Source organism: Lissotriton helveticus, chromosome 1_1 (assembly GCF_964261635.1).
Source record: "Lissotriton helveticus chromosome 1_1, aLisHel1.1, whole genome shotgun sequence".
NCBI classification, from domain to species: domain Eukaryota; kingdom Metazoa; phylum Chordata; class Amphibia; order Caudata; family Salamandridae; genus Lissotriton; species Lissotriton helveticus.
Genome location: NC_136057.1, coordinates 1066564106 through 1066591005, shown reverse-complemented (window position 1 = coordinate 1066591005; position 26900 = coordinate 1066564106). Strand labels below are relative to the sequence as shown.

General features: G+C 42.7%; 1 protein-coding gene across 1 annotated transcript in view; it reads left to right on the top strand.

Annotated features, from left to right (window-relative positions):
• Positions 1-26612, top strand: part of NUAK1 (NUAK family kinase 1) — a 148478-nt gene extending 121866 nt beyond the window's left edge. Inside the window, exons 3-7 of the mRNA XM_078677967.1 lie at positions 827-978; positions 3114-3179; positions 17791-17910; positions 19148-19280; positions 22187-26612. Of these exons, the coding sequence (XP_078534093.1) occupies positions 827-978; positions 3114-3179; positions 17791-17910; positions 19148-19280; positions 22187-23343 (1628 nt within the window). The 3' untranslated portion in view covers positions 23344-26612. The remainder of the gene's footprint in view (positions 1-826; positions 979-3113; positions 3180-17790; positions 17911-19147; positions 19281-22186) is intronic.
• Positions 26613-26900: the final 288 nt, after the last annotated feature.

Below are 26900 nucleotides of genomic sequence, written 5' to 3'. Positions count from 1 at the left end.
TTTAAGTATTTCAGCAGGACCATCATCTAAGCTATTCAAGTAACCGATAATTACATCAAAAATAATGGTTTCATTTGAGGGCCTTCGTGTTGTTCTTAGACTTTTGGGTTTTGTAAATGTAGTGTGTGATTTCAAAGTATGTGTTATACATGGAGATGTTCTAGGGTGAAGATTATTTATCCAGCTAAAAACACTCTCCATCTCGACATGGTTGGTGATGCTAAATTTCGCCCTGTGAAGTTGTGACTCACCCAAATAAGGACATGAATAAGTTTCTTGGATAAATTGTAGTGAATTTACAAGGAAACGCTGAGAATATATTTTGTAAACATAGTTGATCGACTCTAGTGGATATGCCAAATGAGACTGTGAATAAATATTGTGAATATGCAATGGTAGATGCAGAGTAAATGTAATGTGTATCCCAAGGGGGAAAACCCAAACCTTTTTTCTCCATCCATTGGCAACCCTTCGACTTTGTTACATAATGATGTTGCTCATCATTGTTTCCTTTCCTCTCCATGTCTTCTCTGTTGCTTTTGTTTGCGCTTCTTAGTAGCTCTTCATAAAACTGATAAATACATACAATATTTAAAAAGTGAATGGTGAAATTTATCATAAGCATATAGAAGAGGTCAATCTACTACAGCACAACAGTAGGATTTGGGGCAAAGTGCCTTACAGCAAGTGATACCATAAAATCATATAGTCACTTTCATTGGTATTAAAACTGTTCATAATAATGAGCCCTTTAAGCTGTTTCACAGTTGTCAAGGACTATTGCTTTACTATTTGTGGTCATAACACTTCTCAATTTTCTCTGCAGTGTTTGAAAATAAGGACAAGATTGTCATCATCATGGAATATGCCAGCAAAGGCGAGCTGTACGATTACATCAGTGAAAGACGGAGGCTCACCGAGAGAGAGACGAGGCATTTTTTCAGACAGATCGTCTCCGCAGTGCACTATTGTCACAAGGTGAGAAGTGGAAATAGATGCAAGTGAAGAGTGTTGTCTCCAAACCCTCAGCAGCCAATACTGTAATAGTTGGGGCCATCTTGGGGGCCGGGGTCACTGAGGAACCAGGTTGTTCCTTCAAGATGAAAATATTACGAACTCCTAAGAGAAGAGGTGGTGACATTTACGTTTGCCTCCACTCAACAAAAGCCACGTACTTTCCCTGAAAAAAAATTGGAATTTTGATATTTTGAGGTTTGGCCTAGAAATACCTTTAGCTGTCACGCCAGCCTCCCCACGCCACCACCCCCAAAACAGTAATCTCCCTAACATTAGACATACATGTACATGGGCTTTCGGTTAGCACTCTTCATCCATTGGTCCCTTGAGGTCTTATTCACATTTTGCATCTGCCCCTCCCCCGATACTATTTTGCTTGCAGCAATGGTTACAGGGAGTAGCAGCGTTTTGCCTGATCACTTATGCTCAGCGACCTGAAAAAAAACGCACTTCAGTGCCTGGGCTGCTTGATCACGCCTTCATTTTATTGTTTTGTATTTGTGGCATTTTATGCAAATGACGTATGTTTAAAAAAAATTGCACTGCTTCTAAGGCCTAACCTATTGGGTTTACCAGCACTTGTGTTTAACTTACCATAAAATTGAGGTTCTTTGGTACCATCCACACTGCCAAATAACTTCACTTGCAACTTTTCTAGGAGACACCCATGCGTTTTGTTCTTGTTGTTTTGGCCAGGGTATGGCCGGACAGACAACTGCTCTGGTAACCAGATGCCAATGCAGGCGACGCCACGTCAGCGTGGTCCCCACTTGTGAAGCAGAAAAACAAGCATTTTCCATGCCCTAGCTCCTTCATCTCGGCACCCAGCACAGCGTGGGTCTTGGCACAGCACCAATAAACAGGCCTGGCGTTGACTGGCGCAATGTTTTTCCAAGCGGCCCTCTTTTAACTTCCGAATCTGAGGACTTCTGTGAATACCGCCGACCCACAGCCCCTCACTGGAAGGTTCATAACTGCGCAGTATTTTCCAAGCAGTGAATACAAGCTGCTGAGACAGATAGAACAGGCCCGGGACTTGTCTAACATGTAAACAGACCTGCCTATCAGGGCTAGAGTTCACAGGATTCAAAGGGGCTCCTCGGGTCTTTTTCTGAGGATTCCCGCCACTGAAAGACATTGTTTTTGGCTCCTGAGGAAGAACATATTGCCTTTTACACCATGGGGCTGGGAAGGAGTTCCGAAAAGTTTCTCCTGCTGTTTATTGCAGGATTCCACCCATTCCTCCCTCCACTTCTCAGCAGGCCACTGATCAGTGGTGGCCGGTGCCGTGTGGAAGTAGTGGGGCCCAACAGCACGATCCAGCGCTCTGCCTCGGTCCTTGCCAAACCTCGGGGCAGACATTTACTTCACACACAAGCAGACATTCATTCATACATACACACACTGTTTCAGGCACGCACACTAATACATCCTTGCATATATATATACACGTGCAATCCCCAGCACACAGACAAACAAACACACTTACACTTAAATTCAGAAAAACTTACTTGAGGCAGGCCCACGCTTTCCGACACTCCCATCTATCTGCAGCAGCAAACCCACGAGCTTCCACCCAATCGGAAGCTGGAATAGGGTTGAAGGTACCAAGAAGTAGACTTTTTTCTTTATTCCATATTCTGATTGGGTAAGAGGGCGTGTGATTGACAAGCCCTCAAGCTCCATTATCTGATGTGCAGCACTGCGCGACGCTAGTGCAGCATGCCAGATGTTTTGGGTATGTGTTAGGCTGGGCTGTAACAACTCCCCCCTGACACATGTGCAAAACCGGTATTGGAGCCCTCTTCTGCTGCAAACCTGACATTACAGCATTTACATGCAAACAAACTACCTGTGAGATCGCTTCTTTTCATATAAAAGCTGTAATATGCCATCAGTAGTGCCAGAGGGTCGATGCCCTGGCACCCTCTAGGGGCAGCCGCTGCTGCTCTGGTGCGTCTCCTGCCCATGGCCACTGTCCCTGGGTCTCGAGATGAGCAAACCCCTGGTTCAGGGATAGGGGCCACAATGTGTGTGCACATTACTGTCAGTAACGGTATCTCCTTCTCTGCCTCATCCCTTCCTTTGTCTTTCAGAGCGGTGTTGTGCACAGGGACCTGAAGCTGGAAAACATCCTGCTTGATGAGAATTGCAACATAAAGGTATGTATTTTTGTTATAGTCCTTATGTAACTGCAGATGGATCTCCTGGCTTTATTTATATATGCACCCATACCTATAGTTATAATAGAAATAAGCAAAACCAGATGGACGCGTGCACTTAGTTCTAGTGTTTGCATAGCGCCTCCGAGCTATGATTGCAGTTAGCTCAGTGAGTAAAAAGCTACTGCTTTAGTTGTGCGTGGTTGGTGCAGGTTGTGTTTTTATAGTGGCCTGTGTGTGAAGCCTTCGGATGTGGTACTTGAATGAAGGAAAGCAAAATACATAAGACCCTCGTCAGTGATAAAGTCTAATTACAAGGGTGACCGCTATTGAATAGGATTTTAGTCTTGCATTTCACGGTGCGAGATATGCAAATGAGCAGTAAGTAATCAGGTAAGTAAACGTAGATTTACTTGAAGGTTTTATTATTAGTGGTGCACAGTTTTGCAGTTGTTTCAGCACGCCTATTTGTGGTGCAAAATGAGACCAGAGAATAGACAATTATAGTCGACAAAGAAACTTACATGTAAGACTAGAAAATAAACAGCTACTTATGTAAGTGCTGGGCATAGAGGAAGTGATTGGAGCAGGAGACAGGTGGAGGAACAAGTGTAAAAACACAAAACCCCCTTGGGAAGTCTTCACTCATTTGAATAGCCTCTTCTGAGTCATCTAGGAACAGTAAACAGAAAACTGCTAAATACACAGGTGGGCCCCAACCCTACACGTGCCCCAACTATTTGAGAAGCCCCGTTCAGCCCAAGGCCAATGAATGTCTGCAAGAGAAGGGACTCTTGGGGGCTTCATCACACTTTGTGGAGGGGGGTGCAAGGATTCTGGATGCACAGAGATCGGATATTAAAGTTATTTTCCATGCCCTAGCTTAGACCTGAACAGACTGCCAACTTTTGCTTCTTTTGTGTGTGTATGTGTGGATACAGGGATACAGTGTTTACTTGATTCACACCCGTCTTAGATTGATGCCAGCCCTACCACAGGGTAGTGCCACTCAGAGTAACGAAATAAGCTCGGCAGCAGGCCTCTTCCTCATGGAAGTAGTGTCAGCTCCACGTAAAGGCAAGCAGTCGGTCCCTTTTCCTGGTAAGTGTAACTTTCAGACTGCAGGCCTCCACTTTGCCACTGCTATATTGTTACTTTTATTATTTCCCTCTAACTGTTCCAGGAAAGTCTGAATTTATTTAGTGCAGGCATGTCCAATCTAAGTCTAAAGCCCACGCTATAGTACCGGTGTCAAATGTATTTATTTTAAAGTTTTATAGAGCGTGAACCAGGCCTGTGAGGGTATCGGAGCACTTTACAGGATTGACAGGTGGTAAACAAAAGATTTAGGAGGGGAGGTTAGCATTGGGATAAAAACAGGTAGATACATTATACAAGGAAACCAAGCGCTCTCAAGTCCCGGATACATTTGAGCTAAAACAATTCCAGACCCAACTGCTAGATAACGGAACAATGCGCAGCATGTAAATCCAGAAAATTCCTTAAGCAAAACTACTCCTACAGGTAAGTAACCATTGTTTACCCCTCTAGTTTCACTGAAAATCATTGGAGCATGTTGCTGGCTGCCGAAGTATGTTCCCTTTTCAATGCACAGAAAGAAGCTGAACACCAGTGCAGTGGATTCCTGAGATTCTGCCAGAGTTTTGGAGTAGTGAAAGTGTGAAATAGAAAGAAACACTCTGAAAAGTTAACTTTTCTCATAAGTGCAGGTAAGCTGGAGAATTGTGACGATTGCATATAACTGCATACGACGAGAAGGAAAATATAACAAAGTAACAAGCCTACTCCATCTATGCTCCAGGAACAAACTGCATCCATCAATGCCAATATGCATGTTGTTTAAATAAACTGTGACCCAACCTCTTGCTGGTTTATTGCGGAAATTGTTCACAGCCTATCATACTGAAGAAAATGTGCAGTATTAGCAATGCTCACTCCCAACTGGTGCACCAGGTTAGGTTGTACAAGCATACACTCGGGTCCTTTCATCACAGGCTGCTACCTCAGTAAAGTCTGTTCAACATCTGTACAATTGGGACATCAATAAAGGCTCCGTCACTTCGATGTGACTATGCACCAAAGATTTTTAGTTGGTTAATTTTCCAAATTGTGGCCATTTGTAATAATGTGGCAAAACCAAAGCTGTTGCAGAATTACTCCTGCCAAGAACAGGATCGGGGATTGTGTTTCAGGACGTGAAATAATTATCTTAAGATAAGGGTGAATAATTAATTGTGAATTATGTCCTTTCATTCAATGTAAATAATTATGAAAATATAGGAGGACAATTGTATACGTTTTTGTATCTTTTTAGTAAGGTTTTTATGAGCCATGAATAAAGTATTTTAAATAAGATAACTATGTAGGTGGATGACACGAGATTACAGCATCCTGTGAAAGTGAAAAAGACTTAAGGATTGATCTGAAATCATAGGCAACATTTTTAATTGAATGCAGCCTTGTAGTCACTTTAGGCTGCAGCAAATGTTCATGCACCAATTTACTGCATTATTGACTATATCAGGAGGCTCGAGATCCAATAGAAGTACAAAAAATCTACTCCTGAAACCTCGTAGATTCCGGAAGGAAAAAACGTACAAACGCTCCTTCTCAGGAATGGCACCCAGGATCTGGAATGCACTCCCTCCTGAAACCAGGCTTATCTCCTCCACTGCATGCTTTAAGAAAGAGGTAAAAGCCATCCTTATGGCCAAGTTCACCTGAACTCGACGGTTGCTGGATCAAAGACTTTCCACCGCTTTTGTATTATTGGTTACCTGATTGTTTATTGGTATTATATTTGTACGATTGCTATCCTATTATGCTACTCACTTACTACCGACTACTATATTGTACCCAATATATTGTACCTAATAGTTTGTTTAACCACCCTTTTGCTGCCCCTACCCCTTGGCTATGTAACTTTTAAGAAAGAGGTAAAAGCCATCCTTATGGCCAAGTTCACCTGAACTCTATTGTTGCTGGCTCAAAGACTTTGCACCGGTTTTGTATTATTGGTTACCTGATTGTTTATTGTTATTATATCTGTACATGATTGCTATCGTATTATGCTACTCACCTACTACTGACTACTATATTGTACCCAATAGTTTGCTTAATCACCCTCCTGTTGTCCCTACCCCTTCTTTCTGTAAAGCGCTCTGATCTCTGCAAGGATCTTGTTCGCGCTATATAAAACTTTGAATAAATAAATAAATGCCAACCCTACAGTTGTTTGGAAAAGGGTTAAAAAAAAGCACCTCTTTCAAGAACACTACATCACAACACCTTAAATAATCCACCCCCTTCTCCTCCAAGAACCCAAGGCCCCACTTGTGTTCTCACTCTGATTGGAATTCTGCCTTCCACCCTATGCAGCACTTAACTGCCTTTCAACCATGCACTATACAAATACTATATAACGTAGTGCATGTAATGTGATTATAATGCAAGCTAAAGCAATGGGCTTCACTGACCCCAGTAGATACTAAGATGCTGCTGTAACTGGGGTCCGGTGAGCCCTTGAACCCCTCGATCCCAGTCCCTATGCATGTGAAGCACTGATGGCAGCTGTGCCCCTGCAGTGAAAGCTGCAGGTCTTCTCAGCATGTCCTCATCACAAAAGTTATTTCTCTGCCGCCGGCAGGAAGTATGATATATTACAGAATGACCCTGAGCCGGGGTAACAAAAATAAGTATTAGCAGGATGCGCGGATATTAAAAAGGACGAAAGAACAGGGAAGACGAGTGTGGCCCTTCTGTGTATATAAAGATGTCTCCTGGGCTTTAACTCCTTAAGCTTGCAGAGCGTCCTTGAAAAGGCAGGACGTGTTTTCGTGGCTTAGAGGGTTCAGGTGCCTCCCGCAGAAAGTGGAATAACCTTTTGATCATTTTAGAATAATAAGCAAAGGCTGTTTCAAAGCAAGCCACATGTGCTGCTTCAGCACAGCCGGCCGCCCGTCCGTGCACCGGTGGCCGGCGTCCCACACACCCCAGCAGATGCAGCGCCCGCGGGCCGCGCTGTCTGGGTTTCCTCACGTCTCATCGCCTTTTACTGAAAGTCCTGCGTCTCATTAAAGAGCCTTCAGCAGACAAGGGAATCTGACGGAAACATGTGCTAGTTTCCGCTCACTTTACCCGAAATACTTAAAAAAAAAAAAAAAAAAGGAATGCACCTTGGATAGAGAGACCACAGCTCCTGGCAGCCGTCGGCACAATCTGCACGTGTTGAAGTGTTTCATTTTTTACACGTACTGCTTCCGGGGGTGTCCTTTGTGTCAATTTATCACTTAAGTGCAGGAAAAAAGACGGTACATTTCACATTCTCCGCATCAAACAACGCGTTGTATTTCAGCTAGGACTAACTTAGTCTGATCTAATATGTCCGCCTAGTTCTCTTCTTTGACCTGGTGGAGTCCCAATACGATTTTGCAGTTCTGAAGTAAATATACATGTTGTAGATGTATTGCGCGGCACAGACCAAACTCGTGGAGAGTTTGAAATGAAGAATTATAGAAAGACTTACTAAATGGCGAATTACAGAAATTCAGGAGGCATGCTTCCCTTATCCCTGGGAAAGACTAGCAAGAACGTTTCTACCAAGTTGTGAGTGTGAGAGTCGATTAGGAATAACAAATACAAAAAAATGGAGCGCCATTGAGGATTCCCTGAAGCAACTGTCGATGTACAGTTACATTTTCACCGCATTGCGATTTCTGTGGTTTCACTTTTGAAATACTCATTTGGATTTTTCAGTTTATTGTGACTGCTGTTATCCCCCAAAGAGAACCAACAGGAATATTGTTGATCTCAAACAAGACATGAAATCGGTAGCTGCTTGACGTGCACCTCGGTACCTTCCGGCTCTTTTTAGGTCTTCCTCTGACACCACAGCTGTCCAAACAACGTTTTGTTTCCAACAGGAGTACAGTTGTTTTTGAGTTTGCCCCTTTCGAGCCACTTTCTGTTATTGGCGTGTCACTTCTTAGCTCAACCCATTTGGTAAATGTTCTAACCTAATGCTAATACTATTGGCTATTTAGATGTATCCTTCCGCCTCTAATGGAGTGCCTGCAATGCAGTTTTTAAGGGACTAATTTACATATCACAATCGTCCCGTCCATCTGCTCCTCACTGCTAATTCGTACACAAATACACACCTGTGCATGCTTGTAACGTGTTAGCACATTAAATCAAGACCTATTTTCTTTGCCAATGCTTGCTACATACTTAGTATTGGCAGGGTGACTCCTACTGCAAAAGGTTTGTCAAAAAATCGAATAGCTTTTACTAAATGTTACCGTTCTACAGGTTCTTTGGATGTACATAGTTCTACACAATTTTATTATTGATATACATCTCTGGCTATAATCTTTTAAGAAGAAACTACAGTCAATTTGCTAAGGCCATACATAAGTGCAATCAGAAATAAGTTGAAGTTACACTTGGTGCATATTAAACAATTTGGTGCAAGTAAAGACAATACATGGAATAAATAAGCAATTGACTCTGTATATAGTTATTTGAGCAACAGCCTTTCATTGTGCACAAGAACCGCACCAAATCTCTGCAAGCAGGTATCGGATTGGGTGGGTGGACATGCTGAGAACGCTATTGGTGTGAAAGATGGTAAGTGAAGAGTCACGAGATAATACTTAGAAATGAAGTTGTTGTGAAGATAAATGGCTTGGGAAGTGTTTCTACTTGTGGAATTCCAGTGGTAGGAAGTGGGCCAAGAGTGCAGTCTTGAACTGGAGGAGTGGGGAGATTTTCACTGTGTTGAGGGAGTGAGTTCCTGTGGTGTGCGAGGAGCTACACGGTTTCACTGGCTGAGCGAAGGATACAAGGAGTGACATACCAGGTCTGAGTTTCAGGGATCATGCCGTGGTGGGGTTAATTATGGCTTTGGATGGGGTACCAGTAGTTTTTCATTAAGTCCTAATTTTTAGGTCGAGCAGACGTACTCTCAATGCGTGAGCATTGAGGTGTCTGCTTCAGACCTATTGGTACCCGTATTTAGTTTTGAGGACACGAAATATGGTTGCTGATAGGTGTCCAACCTGCTGATCATCTGATGACGTGGTGGTATGACTTTAAATGTTGTCAAAGATTCTTTTAACCAAATTATTTACTTTGTGCACAGGGAAGAATGTGTAGGACAGGAAGCTGAGCAGTGTACTTTTTCAGTCATAGTGCCTAATCAGACAGTGGCTGTAGGGAAGGATATGTGTGGGTGGATGCTATGGACGTTCCAGTTATGAAATACTCTGGCCGCAAGGGGTTGAAGAGGAGGCTAATTTTGACTGACAGTACCAAAGAAATAGGATTGGGGCAGGTGTTAATAGTTGCCAAAGAAATTGGATTGGGTCTGGAGTTGGTACATAGATGTCCAGGATGTTGGTCATCTCTGTTTTAGATGATCACAGAATGAAAATGCAGTGTTAGCCAATGCTGGATTGCTAAGAGTCAGCTGGATATGTGCGCTTGGACGTGTGGAGAAAGGGAGGGTAACAAGAAGACTTGGGTGTTATGTTCATGTAGAATCAGGGGCTGTGCCTGTAATGCTAAATGTAGATAAGAGTGTGGATGGATCAACAATGTGGAGTGCTGCTGAGAAATTGAGGAGATTACAGACAGACGAGACTTGGTTCTGGTAGAGATAATAAATCTGGCTGTGTGAAATATGTGTGTGTAAGTGGGATAGATAAAATAGAGTGCGGAAAGCTGTCTGAAGAGATCAAGCAGATTTGGCATGGGGAAATCGAGTCAGGCATTATTCACAAGTCGTTTAAATAACTCCTAAGAGGGGACATTGGGACACCAGGCAGGAGTTGGAGAGGGAGGAATGGTGAGAACCATTTTTTTTAGCTGAGGAATGAAAAGAGGAAGGTTCAATATTTGTAGGTATATGGAAACTTGGCTTGTTTTGGGGCTTTAAGGGTCAAATTGAGAGCTTTTTGATTGGTAGATTTTAATATGGGTACAAGCTGGGGGGGATGTTAGAGGAAAATTAGACAGATAAAGGGACAGCGTGGGTGGGACAGAAGTGCTGAAAAAAGGGAGTGGCAGAGCTGCGATCAGTGTGTCAGGATGGTGGAGATAGTAGAAACACATAGGGCCAGATGTAGGTAGGCATTTACCGGTCGGTAACGGCCGAATTCGGCCGTTACCGACCGGTAAATGCAATTTGAGATGTAGGGCCCTGTATTTTACAGACTCGGTAAATTTACCGATAGGTAAATTTACCGATTATGTAAAATACCGAGTCGGTATTTTTACGGAATAGGAAAAATTGATATGTAGGTGGGACTCTTCTGAGTCCCACAAGCATTAAAAAATCGGTATTTTACCATCAAATACTATTTGATGGTAAAATACCGATTCTGGTGTGCTTGCACATGTGTGCATGCACACCTATGCCATATGACAGGCAGACCTGCCCTTAGGGCAGGTATGCCTGCCACATGGCACCCGAGCCTCTTTTGGGGGTGCCAGAGGGTGTCAAAGTGACACCCCCTGCACCCTTGTGTCAATCGGTATTTACCGATGCGGTAAATACCGACCGGTAAATGCCCAATCATTCCTATGGGCTTCAAAGCCCATAGGAATGCATGGGCATTTACCGGTCGGTATTTACCGCATCGGTAAATACCGATTGTTTCCGATTCGGTAAATGCACATCTGTATTTACCTACATCTCGGTACTTTTATTTTACCACTTCTTAAATACCGAGTCGGTATGATGCGGTATTTAAGAGGTGGTAAAATAAAATTTACCTACATCTGGCCCATAGTTTGGACTGCAAGAAGAATCTGTTTTCTTGAAAATAAAATAATTTAACGCAGAGGTGAAGTCGCTCTGGATTTTTTTCTAGGTCTTTAGCAATTGCTGGGTATTATCCAGGATATGCTTCCATTTAGTTTTGGAGTCTTGCTTGAAATAGCAGCAGAGTTAGGGTATTCTCTTTTTATTGTCCGAAAATATAAGTGACTTGACATCAGTTCATGAGACCAAAGGCAGAGTGGTTTGTCAATGTTGCCAGAAATCAGAAATGGCATTATTGTACCAAAATACATATTACCTTATACTTCTTCATTTTGCACATAAATAGCCGTTATTTGAAATCTGCAGCTTGCACCAAGGGCCTAATTCCATAGTATTATAGAAAATAATTAACAGGTATGAATAATCCCCCTACAGATGTAGAAAGCATTACCATTTATGTAAAATGAGTATTAAGGACCTCATATACACCCTAGTGGACGGTCCACTGGCCCGCCAGGGAGCTAGCGGTCATGGCTTCCACCAACCTATGAAAGAAGCTTGTGCTATTTAAAGGTCCCTCCCTGCCTGGTGAAGATCTCTGTACTGTGAAGGTAGTCGTCGTGGTGGCCGCTCCCTTCACTGCATAGAAGATGGGCGCCATATTGAAAGCACCCACTTGGCAAACTGTTTTGTTCAGAGAAAACAAACTGAACAAAAGTAAAAGACCTAACACCCAGAGACATGTTTCCCTGTGCATGGGGGCATTCTACATATCCCTGTCTGCATCTGACAAGTCTTGCATGACTATCATCCTGCCTTCAATAGGGTGACACGACTGCCACTGTGTCCTGGTGACACTTTTGCACTCAAGCTGCTTGGGGAGATTTTTACCCCACCAGAGCTAGTGCAGCATCCAACAGTTGTAAAATTGATGCTTTACCCTTCTCTAAATAGAGGGAGGAACCATGAGTTTGGGTGTGGTGGTAGCTTTTCTGGTTTACAGCAGTCATTTCACTCCGCTAAACTCAAAATGAGGCCGTAAGTCTTCCGATTTAATAAAATATAGTAAAGAACCATTCATGTATTACAGTTTATATTGCTGTAACGAGGAACAGGGCAAGATTATTTGGTGCTGTTGGTAAAATAGTGTTTTCCTCCTGGATCAATCCTTACCACCTATTAGAACATTGGAATGTTGGGAGCTCCATTGAAAACAATGGACTGCTCTGGGCTTATAATGGCTGGTATAAGCCTGGAGCTCCAACATTCCAATGTTTCTTTGTTCATAGCTCTGGCTGTGAACAAAGGCTTCAGGGAGCCTGAGGGGATTCCAATCCCCTCACGCTTCCAAAAAGCTTTGTTTTTTTTGTTAGAACATTCTGTCCTCTAGTGACAGAATGTTCTAATAGCCTTATAGCCCTTCGTAGATGGGCTATACCGCTATTAAAGTCCCTCTCCCTTGTTAAAGGCCCTCGCCTTCGGCTCGGGGCCTTTAACGCTGGAGAGGGCCTTTAATAGCCGGTATAGCCCTCTACGGCGGGCTATAAGGCTATAATAATTCATTTTCATGAATGACGATCATCCGCACTGTTTAGGGTGGGGGGACCGTCTGCCACCTGGTAATCCACAGGTGGTCGGGATGCCGGGTTTTACAGCGGAGGCTCCATCGGAGTAAAACTGCTTGCCCCAGCTCTAAACAGGGGGGAGAACCATGAGACTGGTTGGTCAGGAGAATCTCCAAGTAACGCCAGTGCTCCCCCCTCTGCCAAACTCTAACTGAGGCCTGATGTCTTCGCATTAGTAGACCGCAAAGCTTCACTGCAAGACAACTTATTTTGGGTTCTCAAGAAATGAGGATCAAGGCAAGGATTTTTTTGGTTCTACTGACAAAATAGTATTATGTTCTTGGGCTGATCCCTATTATTTATTTATTTATTTTTATTTATTTTGAAAGTTTTATATAGCGCGAACAAGATCTTCGCAGATATCAGAGCGCTTTACAGAGGAGGGGAGCATATATACGTAGATACATCAATAGTGTTAAAAGTACAGTGAGGTGATATCATAAACAATCAAGTAAGACAATTTCAAAGTCGAACAAAAATGAAAAGGGTTCGAACAAGTAGTACAGATCAGTATCGAGTCTTTGAAGTTGATCCCCAGTAGTGGTTCAAGTGTATTTAGCCATGAGGATCGCTTTTACTTCTTTCTTGAAAAGGATGGTAGATGGGATGAGCCTGGTTTCAGGGGGGAGTGAGTTCCAAATCCTGGGAGCCATTCCTGAGAAAGAGCGTTTATACGTTTTTTCCTTGCGGAATCTTTTAGGCTTTAGCAAAAGATTGTTTGTGCCTCTAGTGTTTCTGGAGCCTCCAGAAATCGTCAGCTTCTGAGCGAGGTATCTAGGTGAGCTCAGGTGGACAGCCTTGTGCGTCAAACAAGCAATTTTCAGGTGTATTCTGGCTTCAAAAGGCAGCCAGTTCAGGAATTTGAAGTCAGGGGAAATGTGTGAGTGTTTTTTTGATCCAGTGATAAGTCTCGCTGCAGCGTTTAAAGAGGCTCTTATGGGTGCCGTAGTAGCTAGGGGGAGACCGCAGAGGGCGGTGCTGCCATATTCTATTCGAGGTATGACTAGTGATTGTACAGCAGTTTGGAAGTCTTTGGCTGGCAGGAAGGGTTTAAGTTTCCTAAGGGTGTTGATTTGGTAGTTCGCTCCCTTAGTTGCTTTGTTGATGTGTTCCTGCATGCTGAGATTGGTGTCAAGTGTTATGCCCAAAGATTTCGCTGAGTCCACGATGGTGGGTTGAACATTGAGTGCCATTAGGTGTTTAAGCCACATTTGTGCGGTAGTGATCTTTGCGGGAGGTGAAATCAGAAGGAACTCTGTTTTAAGGGCATTGAGTTTGAGATGATTAGCGGCCAGCCAGGATTGGGTGCTTCTGATCGTTGAGTTCAAGAGCGTGATGTCTTTGGGTGATTGTAGTTTGAGATAAAGTTGGGTGTCATCAGCATACATGTGGAAGTGTACATTGGATTCTTGTAGCAAGGTGGTGAGAGGTTCCATAACTAGGTTGAACAAAGTTGGGGATAGGGAGGATCCTTGTGGTACGCCTAGCGATGCAGGTCTTGGCGCGGACATCAAGTTGTTGCTCTTGAATTTCTGCGACCTGTTATGCAGAAAGGACGTGAACCATTTGAGCACAGTTCCAGATAGGCCCATTCTTGTGTTTAATAGTTCGAGTAAATTCTCATGTTTGACGGTGTCAAATGCGGAGGAGAGATCAAGGAGGATGAGGAGGCAGGTATCGTTATGATGTAGGATTTGAAGGGCGTCGTCAATTATGTGAGTCATAGCAGTTTCAGTACTGTGATTTGCTCGGAAGCCTGATTGATGAGAGTTGAGGAGATCAAACTGAGTAATGTGTTTAGTCAATTGTATTTGTGCGCATTTTTCCAGCAGTTTGGCAAGAGTCGGAATGTTGGTAATGGGATGGTAGTTGTTTAGGTCAGAGGGGTCGGCTGTAGGTTTCTTTAGCAAGGGTGTGACTTGTCCAACTTTGAGGGAGTCGGGAATGGTTCCTTGTTGAAGTGAGCTGTTAATGATTTTAGTCCAGAGTGGAAGGAGCGACGGGGTAAGGACTTTAACAGCGTTAGCAGGAAGGGGGTCCGTGAGGTGATTGGATGGTTTCAGAGTGCTGAGCAGTCTGACAATTTCTTCTTCCGTGTAGGTGACAAAGGTTGACCAAGTGGCATTGTTTTTTGGTTTAGTGGGTGCTATGCAGTGGGTTTTGGGATAGAGGCTTGCGTCCATGAGGAGATCATTCTTTATGTTGTCAGTTTTTTGGTTAAAGAAAGAGGCGAAGTCTTCGCAGGAGGGAGCTTCGCACATAGTGTTGAGAGGTTGGGGTTGTTCTTTGGATTGTGTTCGGATAAGCTCAAACAGCTTTCTCGGACGATTTTTGGCTTGGTCGAGCTGATGGCTGAAGAAGTCTGATTTTGAGCGTTTTATTTTCCTGAAGTAGGCATTTCTCTTTTTCTTCAGGGTTTTTAGGTTCAGTGCAGAGGGAGCTGATCTCCAGGTGCGCTCTGCCATTCGCATGGCGCGTCTATCGTCATTGAGACTCCCGTCGTACCAGGGATTGGAAATTTTTGCGGAGGCTTTTTTTAGCTGCAAGGGTGCGACTTCATTAATTATTGAGGTCATAGTGTTAAGATAGTGATCAGTCAAGGATTGGACGTCCTTAACGCCAGTAGGAGGAAGCAGTAAGTTGCAGCTGTTGGGGGGCAGAGAGTTTGAGTTTAGTTTTTTCATGTCTCTTTTCCAGACTTTGGGCCTGGCGGATTGAACAGGGTTAAATTTAACTTTTTCATTGATGAAGAATGTGATAATATGATGGTCTGACCAGTCACAGGGTTGGATAGATTCGAGTTGGATAGAGGCCTCTTTGGAAATGATAAGGTCGAGGGTAGAGCCTTTCTCGTGTGTCGCACTGTTGCAAATTTGAGTGAGGTCAAGGGCGTTAAGGAAATTCTTCAGACCTTTTACCACCGCATCATTATGATCGTTCCAGTGGAGGTTGAAGTCACCAAGGTATATTTGTGTGAGTTGTCGCCCGGAGTTGGTTGAGATCATATCCATGATTTGTTGGGAGAAGGTAAGGTTGTCGCCGGGTGGATGGTAAACGCCGTGAAGAGTGCAGATCGGTTTGCCCTCACTGATAATATCGAGGCAGATGTATTCACAGGAGGTTGGGGAGGGTAAGGAAGGGGAAGTTACTTTCAAGACAGAGAGGTTGCTCCTGTATATACATGCGATTCCGCCACCTTTTTTATTGCCAGACCTGTCAAGTCTGGTGATGTGGTAGTTGGGGGGAACCAGAATGTCCATTATAGGTGTAGAAGATTCTGTTAGCCATGTTTCAGTCATGATGATTAAGTCAAGATCCAATTTTAGGATGAGATCGGCGATAGCGGAGGAGTGTCTAGCGGCTGATCTGCAGTTGAGGAGAGTGCATTTGAGTAATGCATTGAGTAATGCATTTGAGTAGTGCATTTTAATAATAAGGCAGTTTCCAGGGCTTTTCTTGCGTTACAGCAGCACTTGGTGACGTTTCAGCCAAGTGATACTATCCTTGCCCTGGAAAGGGAAAGATTAACTTCTCACACAACTTGTGCATTTTCATCCAACTTGAGGGTTATATAGAATTGCTTGTGTTCTATGGGGGCGAACTAAGGTGCATCCATGTTGTTGGTACATGTTAGTGGCCAGTTCTCCAGCAAATTTCTTCTAAATGCTCATGTACTTTAACTAGCGTAAACCAGCTGAAAGTACTGGAAGTTCTACTTCGTTTTTATAGGAAACCACCGAGCTGCATTTAGCTGCATGTTTTAACAATTCTCCGTAAATGGCTTCTATATCAAATTACAGAGATTAGAATTAAAGATGAATTTCCTGCTCCTACACTTTGGGAAAGTTCTCTTGAATTACTGCCTCCAGCTCCTCGGAAGTGCCAGGAACATGAAGTAATCGTGACATCTATTAATCTTGTTTCTCTGTATATGACAGTTTTAATGAGAAGCGCTGATAAGCATCAGTCTGTGAGGATGGGAGTGGATTCTAATATAAATACACGCTTTCCTGAATGGACTAAATGAAAACATGGCCGCCCAGTTTTCAAGTTCCTCAGCTCGAGTCCAAAGGCACTGCTTTATTTGAATACATTCCACGCCACAGAGGAAATGTGTTTTCTTAAGGAAAACACGGAGGGCTAGGTCAGCCCTCTAGTCGCAGCAGAAGGACCCTGGGCTATAATGGAGCCAGGCGACCAACCTCTTAACTTTTAACAGCGGCCTTGTTTCCTTGGGCTCTGCTGATTGACAAGGCACACTTCTCGAAGCTTAAGGGCCGCGTCGTGCACGCCAGCCCGCGAGCCTTGATAAGAAACTGGAATTCCACCCAATTAAAAGAAATGCGAGCCCTGTGAATAGGGCCGCAGTCCAAATGCCCCGGCACGGTCTTAGATTTCAGCCGCATTCCAACACAATAAGGCGATTGCATTGTAAAGGGAACACTGGAGCTGACTGGATGCAAAGCGTAGAAGCTGCTTAAATGCCCTTGAATCTGTAGAAAATCCGGAATATAAAGTTTCAAGTGGATAATTCTCGAAGGAGGAAATCACTGTAGTTTAGGGCGTTCAAGAGGCAAGCTTCACGAAAGCAGCATGAATCACTTCCATGTGCATACTATATTATTACTCACATAATAAGGGTAACATAGAGTACATAGTGGAAGGTTACAATTACTAGTCTTTCTTCCTTTGCCACTTAAGACAAAGCAGGACCCCTTTTCTAATGGGTTACCAACCCAATTTGGGCATAAATAACTTTTCAATGTTTTGTGAAGGTTTGTGGTCGCAAACGATTGATATATTGGATATCAATTCAGCATTTGATAGGGATGCCCAGGACATGCCCATTTCAAATGCGTAATCTGCGTAAGCTAGAGTCATGAATGCAAGGACACTTAGCAATCCTGCTTCCTTAATGCTCCTGCTAACAAGCATTGCCTAGCACTAATTTGACAAGCTGTACTTTCAGTCTGTGGGATCTCTCTGTAACTTGCCATAGAGGGCTTACCATACAGTCATCTTATTAATGTTTACTACCCTACTCATAGCGTATTGTTTAAAAACAATTATAATTCCACGTGGCGTCCAAAGAAATGCTTGCTGATATCTTTTATACATCACAATATTGGTGCACCATTATGCTCTAAGATTCAGAAATGTTTTCAGATGGATCCCCTAAGTGTATGCTTATTTTTCACAGATTGCCGATTTTGGATTATCAAACCTGTACCAAAAAGACAAGTTTCTTCAGACCTTCTGTGGCAGCCCGCTGTATGCCTCTCCTGAAATTGTTAACGGAAGGCCTTATCGAGGCCCGGAAGTAAGTTTTTGAAGACATTATTTTTAATCTTTTAAGTTGATTATTTCCTTTGGCCTTCCTCTGCATATTTCTTAAGGTTTGAAGGTAGTATCCTCTCTCTCTTGTGCTTCTGCAGTACAGTCATTCTTCACTTTATTTCTACATCCAGGGGCGTAGCCTGGTCAGTAAGACTGGGTGTGTGTGAGTTTCTGATTTTCCAACAATCACGCTGGCATATCATGTTAATTATTAAATGGGAAGCAACGCCTGAGGGGGCTTAAGGGCTGTTGGGAAGGGAAAGGACTGCTGATTGTGAGGGGTACTTAGCGCACAGTACTTGGTAAAATAACCATGGTTCAAAAAAGAGACAAGTGTATGTGTGTTTTTGTTAGAGTGAGTTTTTAAAAATCACAGGTGAAATCGAACGGACATCTTACCATACCCGGCTGAAAGCTCTTATACCCAAGTATGTATTAAATAATACATTTATTAGGGGGATGTAACACCCCAAACACCTCCCTGTAGCTACGCTCCTGTCTACATCAACATAATTCACTGCTGACCTCCACGCACTTTTCTTTGCACTCTCTGATTCATTTAGCGATTCAACTAGAGAGGTGGCCCCTCTGTCCAAGGGAACGGGGCACTACCAAACAGTAGAGAAATATAGCTTCCCATGGGTTGTGAAATAACACAAGTCCATCTACTCACTTGCACACCATGCATACACTAATAATTCCATTAAAGAGAACAAACCTTTATCTAATGTATACCAAACCAAATCGAGATGTAGCGCTCAAAATGTTCTTTAATTATTAAAAAAACTCCATGAACCAGAGTATTCCTAAAAGTTCAAAGCGTGTCAAAAAATCCATAAAATTCATACATCACATGAAATTCTGAATCAAGTACAATATACACAAATGTTAAAATCTGGCGAGAAAACTTTTATAAATCGAAACCTCCAACAAACAAAATAAAAATATAAAAGCGGGGGACCTTTTTTTGCACAGTTCTACAAGAGCAGAAGGGCAACATCTCACAGTTCGCAGATCTTTACTGGCTTAGTGAGAGTCCCTTGAAGGCTTTGGGGGGCGGGGGGGGTCCCCTTCAAGGGATGGGTGTCTATCTGCAACACTGGGGCTGCTGAGTACCTGCTCGCCTTGTGACTGAAAAGCGCATGCGCTGTTCTGCCTGCTGTATGCTGTGACACGCCTGTCTTCCTCTTGTAACGGCTTCCCTTTTCTCCTCTGCGCAGGTTGACAGCTGGGCCTTGGGCGTGCTGCTTTACACTCTGGTTTATGGCACCATGCCTTTTGATGGGTTCGATCACAAGAATCTGATCCGGCAGATCAGCAGCGGAGAGTACCGGGAGCCGACGCAGCCGTCAGGTAGGAGTCTGCGCGCGAGAGATGCGCCCGCACGCTCGGCTGCCCCGCAGAAGGCACGCACAGGACGCTTCCCTGTGTCCGCCATCAGAGCTTCCGCTGCCCTCGACACTTGCCCACGCACCGCGCCCGCTGAAGATGCTTTCTTTGACATGCAGCATGCTGACTTTGCCTTGGGGACTTTGCGAAAGCAAACCTCTCAACTGGTATTGACGATGCAATGTTGTCGACAGGAGAAAGCGCCATTGCCCAGAGAGCCTGTCTGTTAATGCACACGAGGAAGCCATTGAGACTGGCAGCGAGAGGTGTTTGAAGATTGCAAGACATTCATTTGTACATAGTGTGTGTATGCGTGTCTCCGTGAGCCTTTCTGTGTGTACAGTGTGTGCTCCAAATCAATGAGATGTGACAGGAGATGCGCATTGACACACCAAATATATATGCTACAGAACAGTTCTTAAGCACCTTTGCTTACTTTTTGTACATGGCCCAGTTATGGACCTCTGACGCATGTAAGAGGAGTGATCCAGAATAGAATATGACCACCTACAGTTTGGTACACTTTGCATAACTCTGTATCACTGCAGGGCATTGCTATGTTAAGGAGAAAAGAAAATATGGTAGCTTCAATGGGAACCGCCCGTTGCTCATTAGAGACAGAATTTCCTAATTAGAGCTAAAATTACAAAGAAAAAGAATGTGCTGCACACATGTTCACTTGAAGGTGGAGCCTGAAGCCAGGCGCACATTAGTATTACACAGGAGGCCGTAAGGCCTTTCAGAAGTCTGTGACTGCACCTTCTCTGGTGGTGGCTTTCAGAGGGGCCCACAGACCTCAGCGCAGATACTGACTGGTACTGGGAGCATCAGCTTTGAAGAGGAGGAGGGATACTACTGCTACAGCCTGTGCATGCAGCCTTGCTGTGGAATTAACAGATTTCAGTTGTAAACGAGGCCTTCAATACTGCCCCAAAAAGAATGCTTGAGGTATTGCACTACGTATGCACCACTTCCCGCCTTCATTGTGACCAACCAGGTACTTTGTGCCCTTGTTCGTGCGTAGACACCGGTTCCGAAACGCTAGAGCACGTGGTCTGCTTATGTCCCGCACTTATACCCCAACGTAGACGAAAACTCATAGCAGAGTGGAACAGGTTGGGAGTTCGGACCTGTAGACAGGCAATTATCACCTCTATGTGCCCAGAAAACACAGCTCTAAACATAGCCTTTACAACATATATTCGGGATGCATTTCGCATCTTTACAGCAAAGGCGGAAGGAGCAGTAACCCCCCGCTCTAACTCCGGTCCAGTGGTCTAACTCAAGCTGCATTTTAGCCCCAAGTTTTAAGATAAAAAAGTCGCATTTTAATATATCAAGTGTCACCGAGTAGCGATTAATCTTCATGGACTGCGCTTTGGCTCTAGTGGCCAATTTCTTAAAATTGTTGGGTATTATGAGTTTTAGTTGTTAAATATTAGTATATCAAGTGTTATGGTTGTCTATTACATAAATGTTTTAATTTTTAAGGTGCAATATAAATCGAGAATAGGAGTCGGTCGATTTTTCCAATTAATTGTGGTAAAATATGTCTTGAACTTTTTTAACCTTAATGTACAGATTTGAGAATTCACTGTGAAATGCTTTTAAGGATACGTTTCTTTTATCCAAATACAGATTTTCTACTTCTACTTCTGACACTGGTTATTAATTCCAGTATATCTCACATCTATGGCTGTCAATGACTTCCTTTTCTCATTGTTTTCGGAATAGCATTACCATCAATACTGTTTCATAAATAGCTTTACCCCGGGAAGACATGCATGGTTGACTTCATTCTTACTGCATTACGCACTTATATTACAGATTGAATGTAAAAAAAAAAAACGAATGGGCGTCACAACAACTCAGTCACTGTGTTAAACTATTACTTTTTTTTGTGTCTGCCATTTGCCCCAAGATTTAAGGCTTTTAACACGCAGGCTAGCAGCAGGATCGATATTTGGGTCTTTAAAAACCTTTGACTTTAAAACATATGGATTTGTTTTTCTGCAAAGGTGTTAGACATGAAATTCAGCGTTCTTATCTCATGGGAGAAACCTATTTTCTGCTAGATAAATGTACAGGGTAAGAGATCTTGGCATTGTGCATCTGTCTAATACCAATTCCTAGGACAATAACAGACCTTGATGCTTAGATCTCTACTGCCTAGTACAGAAATGACATTCAAGAAACGAATAGTAAAAAAAAAAAAAGGGTTCATACATATCTTCTGCATCCCTTTTTATTCCCTCTCTTAATGGTGTCCCGTTTCTGTTTAGCAATTGCGGGTGCTTGCTGTCTGAGTAAAGTGTCTGCATTGTTTGATATTGGACTAAGTAGCTAGCAAAAGATGATCCCTGCTGGCACTGTCTGATGTGTCACAGTCAAGCCTTCCTAAAATGTCATCTCAGTAGGACAACAACATATCTCTTGTGGACGGTCCGATAAGGTTGGTGCAAACATGCTACAACTTCAAGTGCACTAAGTCTCATTGTAGCTGTTTACTTACCTGGCTAGCATTGCTACCCGGAAAAAATAAATCTGCATAAACCGGAAGTGGACTACTGATGACCCATTATAACGAAAAATTGAACAGTTCTTAGCCTATCCATACTAATAACAAGCTCCTAAGAAAGTTAGCACTGCACTGTTGGAAAAACCTACTATATACATGCTCCTCGTTGAACTTCTCAACAGTGCTGCTCCATACACCAAGAGTTCTCCTTATGAGAGTTCTTTAGACCAGCCTACCTACAAATATAACTTCTGTAGTTTCTTGCAAGCATTAGTAATAGAATTGTGTGCTCAGTTCTGTGCAATTCTTGCATCTTGTGAACTCACAACTTTTTTTTCTTTTTTTTTAACAGATGCCCGAGGTCTAATAAGGTGGATGCTGATGGTTAATCCCGAGCGCCGAGCCACCATCGAAGATATTGCCAATCATTGGTGGGTCAACTGGAGTTACAAGAGCAGTGTTTGTGACTGTGATATTTTAAAGGACTCGGAGACCCCACTCCTTGCCAGATTTATTGACTGGCATCATCGTTCTTCTGGTCGCTTGTTGGAGGCTGAGTTCAAAAGTAAGTGCCTTTCCAAAACGCCTGCCCCTGAAGCGACGCTGGAGCGACAGAGATCTCTGAAGAAATCCAAGAAGGGAAATGACATTGCACAGACTCTTCAAGTTGAAGGTGATGAAAATTTATCCAAGTCCATCTCAAAGAGACCAAAAAGCATCTTAAAGAAACGAAGCAGCAGTGAACACAGGTCACACAGTACAGGGTTGATTGAAGGAGTGGTTCCTAATACTGCGTTGCCTTCTTCTTTTACGACTGAGAAAGATCTGTGCCGAACTGGTGGGTCTGTCATCAGTTCTGCGGAATTGAAAATCCCAGGGAAAGGTGGCACCAAGCAGTCTTCTCCAATGCCTAAGAAGGGCATCTTGAAGAAGACACCGCAGAGAGAATCTGGGTACTACTCTTCACCGGAACGAAGCGAGTCCTCAGAACTGTTGAACAATGACGATGGAACTGAAAGCAGCGACACATCCCCAAAAACATCGGACCCACCAAGAATTCTTTCTCATAGCCTGTCGTACCGCCGCAAAGGCATCTTGAAACACAACAGCAAGTATACCACCTGCGGCACTGAGGTTGCTCTGGTCAACCAATCCGAGCAAGTTCTGAAGTCGGTGGAAGACACATCCATGTCTGGAGAAGGACTCTCTCGTAGTTACAGCCGTCCTTCTCCTGTAATTAGCGATGACAGTCTCCTCTCCAGCGACTCCTCTGATTTGCTCGATTTACCAGGGACTCGACAGGCGAGGCAGCGAATCCGCACCTGTGTCTCTGCGGAAAATATCCTGCAGCTGAATGACTTTGAAGGACTGAAGAAGTATACCCGCCCACAGAACCTAAAACGCTACCGGAACCGGTTGGCGGACAGCAGTTTTTCCCTCCTTACAGATATGGATGATGTGACTCAGGTGTATAAAAAGGCTCTAGAAATCTGCAACAAATTAAACTGAGGGAAGGAAGTCAGACGTTAGGAGTTGTCAAAAGGAAACTATCCAGTGTACCTTTATGATGGAATAAAAGTTGAATAGTTCATTGCTGACAGTTGAAGTTTACGGCAGTTGAAAAGTTGCTTTCTGCTAAACTCCCACATTTTGTGGTTTGACCAAAATCAGACATCTAAGGAGATGACATAAATCTATACTTAAAAATGCATGTCCTAAGAGTGCCAGACCTCTCAAAATGTGCAATTGTTCCAAAGCCTTATTTGTTTTAGAATAGTGGATTGCGTGAAAAGTATATGTTCACCCTCCACCCTATCCTAAATCAAGTGCATGTCAAATGAGATTCATACGCTTCAGATGATGTATCCATACACACCAGTTCCAAGAATAAAAGAACCATTTATTCAGCAAAAGGCAGGGTTATAGGATTTCAATGGGAGGCTAATATTAGAACTGTCCACAGAGACACGTTACATTTTCCAAAGTGCTACTCATTGCAGAATTTCGACTAAGCTCTGCGAAAATAAATCCTGACTGTGTTTGCTGCGACCAGTGCAGGGTTCCATCTTAACTTTGCAGGTATGAAAAGTTTGGGTAACACAACAATCCTAATGTGTCCCATCAGCCAGTTTCTACCATGTCAACTGCTTTTATAGTGGTCTTCTCTCAGGAATCTTCTTAAAACTTTCTCCTTGCCCTGCCAGCCTACATTAACTGTAGTTGAGGCACCCTACTGTAAATGTGCTGCTGTAGAAGTCACAATGACTGCAAGTAACAGTGTGTTAGCTGTGCTTGTGGACACATGACCGCCAAGAGGACTGGCATGAGGTTCAACTTTCAGGGCTGCAATGGCAGCACAGTTTGTTGGCTATAGAAGCACCTTTTTGCCATCGCATACGCTTGTATATGTACCTTGAAAACCAATTTACGTTATGAGGGACAGAGCACACACAGTGCAATATACAGGCGCAAATGTGAGATATCACAAGTGACTATAATGTGCAGATAGTGGAAACTGCAAATACTACCGTCTGTCCTGCAATTCTAACTTTGGTATACTTCACCAATATGCCAAATGTTACCAGCCCGTCAAGTTAAAAATGCTTGCAATAACAATCAGGGATGTTTCCAAATGTGGATAACCAGATCCACAATGCACAAAAGATTAACAGCTTTTTTTTAGCTCAACAACTGGACGTAAATTTGCACTGTCAGCAAAGGATACTTGATTTGAGGATTCCAAGGAGTGTCACAGAATGATATCTCATGAGAAAGTTTATCTGTACGTTATTATGTGGTTGTATAGAGGCATGTGGTGGAAGAAATAGCGTTGTAAGTCAGAGAAAGCCCTTCCAAGTTATATGACGTCTTGTCTAACAGTTTAACTGAGGTCAGTTTTTAGTAAACTTGGGAAGGGTGCAGATTTGAAGTGGTAGGGGGATTGATGATTGTAAAATAGGTTTGCATATGACAGAAACAGCTCATCGCCTCCGACTGTGATATTCGAATACAGTTGAATTGCATATATATATATATATATATATATATATATATCAGCATTATCATCTCTGTCATTAAGGTTGAAGTTGTTACACGGACAGGACCTTAATGTCATTTGGAGGAATAAGGAGAAGGTAATTGAAAAACCGGGAGATAGAAAGAGTTGGAGAGAAAAAAAGAAATGTGTTGTGTATGTGGTCTTAGAAATGGATAAATAAGGAATGTTTATTCCCATAGAGGTACATTTTAACCCAGATCTACTGGATTAATGTTGTTGAAAATACAGTGCTTACCTAACTGTTTTGGACAAATTCAATATTTATTCTAAGTGAAAACAAATGTAAAAAGCCACGATATTGAATGACTCGGATGTTTCTTCTGAGACTGTTGTGTATGACCGTAATGTTGTGATGTATTTGTAGCACAATTAGACCTGAAGTCCAGTGGGTAGAACAAATGTAACATCAAAGGCCTCTAGCTCCATCTAAAAGCTTCTTCTCATCCACCTTGCATGTTATGGACTTTGAACGCGATTTGAACATAGACTACTTTCGGCTCTTTTAGCTTATACGGGAAGATAAAAATGACGGAGCAATCCCCTTTTGACGAGTCTGTGTGTTTAGAACACAGGCATGATTTTTTAGAACAGTATTTCAGCAAGAAATCAAAAGACAAAGAACTCACTAGAAATCTTGTAAAATCCATGGTGCTGTAAACCTTTCATCCCAATTTTTCCAAATGCTGTAGAACCAGGACCACAATAGTGACAAACATTACAGACATTGGCACACTTATGGTGGCTTTGGTTCTCCATCATGGTACTAGAGTCACTTGACAATACCCTGAACTATTCGCACATTAATTGACTTTAGGGAGACTGTCTTCCAAATCAGTGCTCATGTACTTTTCAAAAAAGCTTCTCTGTGTGTCACACTTTCTTAACATCTTGGTAGATTTAATAGGAACATGCATATTTTGAAACAAGTTGTACTGCATTAGGCAGTTAACATTTACACAAAAACAAATACTTGTCAGGCAGATTTTTAACTGCTTCTTGGTTTCCCCAGCAAACCAGTCTGCTCTGTTTTCACGATGCACACAAGGTCTCCTTTCCAGTTCTCAACTAACTTTCTAAAAATCCCCCTGTTACCCGGACTTCCTAGACGTCACAGTGTAGGAGTCAAACCATTGTCTTATTAATAGACGTCATTGGAACTCCTTTGGATAACCTCCGAACACAGCCTTCAGTAAATTAAAAATTATGGAAACTGGGCTGAAATATGATTATTCCTAGAATTATTAAGAGGTTTCATAAAAGCTTAAGATGAAGAGATTTTGCCTGGGGCTACTGTTCTACATAAATAAATACAAATGTGAACGAATGATTGACTGCTTATTGCCAAACTGGAAATATGCTGTAGGGACTTACTGGCATGTTATCATTCCTAGAAGAAAGAAAAAGACTTGACTGCACATTGTTATTATTAGTATTGTGATTTTTTTTATTATTTAATGGTTATTATTTTTTTTAATGTAAAAGTGTCTTTTTTTATTTGATAATGCCTTCTTATTATTTATTGCTATGAAAGCCATTTCAAAGGTATAATATATTTGGTGTAATTTAATTGGTGCATTTTATTTTGCAGCTCCTGCCAAAATTTGTGTTTTAGTGGTATTTTAGTTTGAGCCCCAGGAGGCACACTTGGGAAATGCTGGATAATCACCTAAAATGTTTGTATTTTTATCTGATACAGTTTTTTATTAATTAAAGTTCAATCATCAAATTATTATTGTCCCTGGATGTAATTGCATTGTATGCTGAACTGAGTGAGTGATTTGAGTGAGACCAAAAAAGTTGAAGTAAATGGTCTTCATGGTATCAGCGATTTCGACAGTGGTGGCGGCTGCAGGCCACAAGGTCAGGGGTTGTTCATAAGCAGTGATTTAAATTTGAGTTGCAATGGTGCTGGGGTTCTGTTGTAGATCGAATATGTTGTAATTGAGGTGCTATGATACAGAAGAATGCTGGGAGCTTGTTGTGAAAGTCTTGGACGGGGGGTGATGTT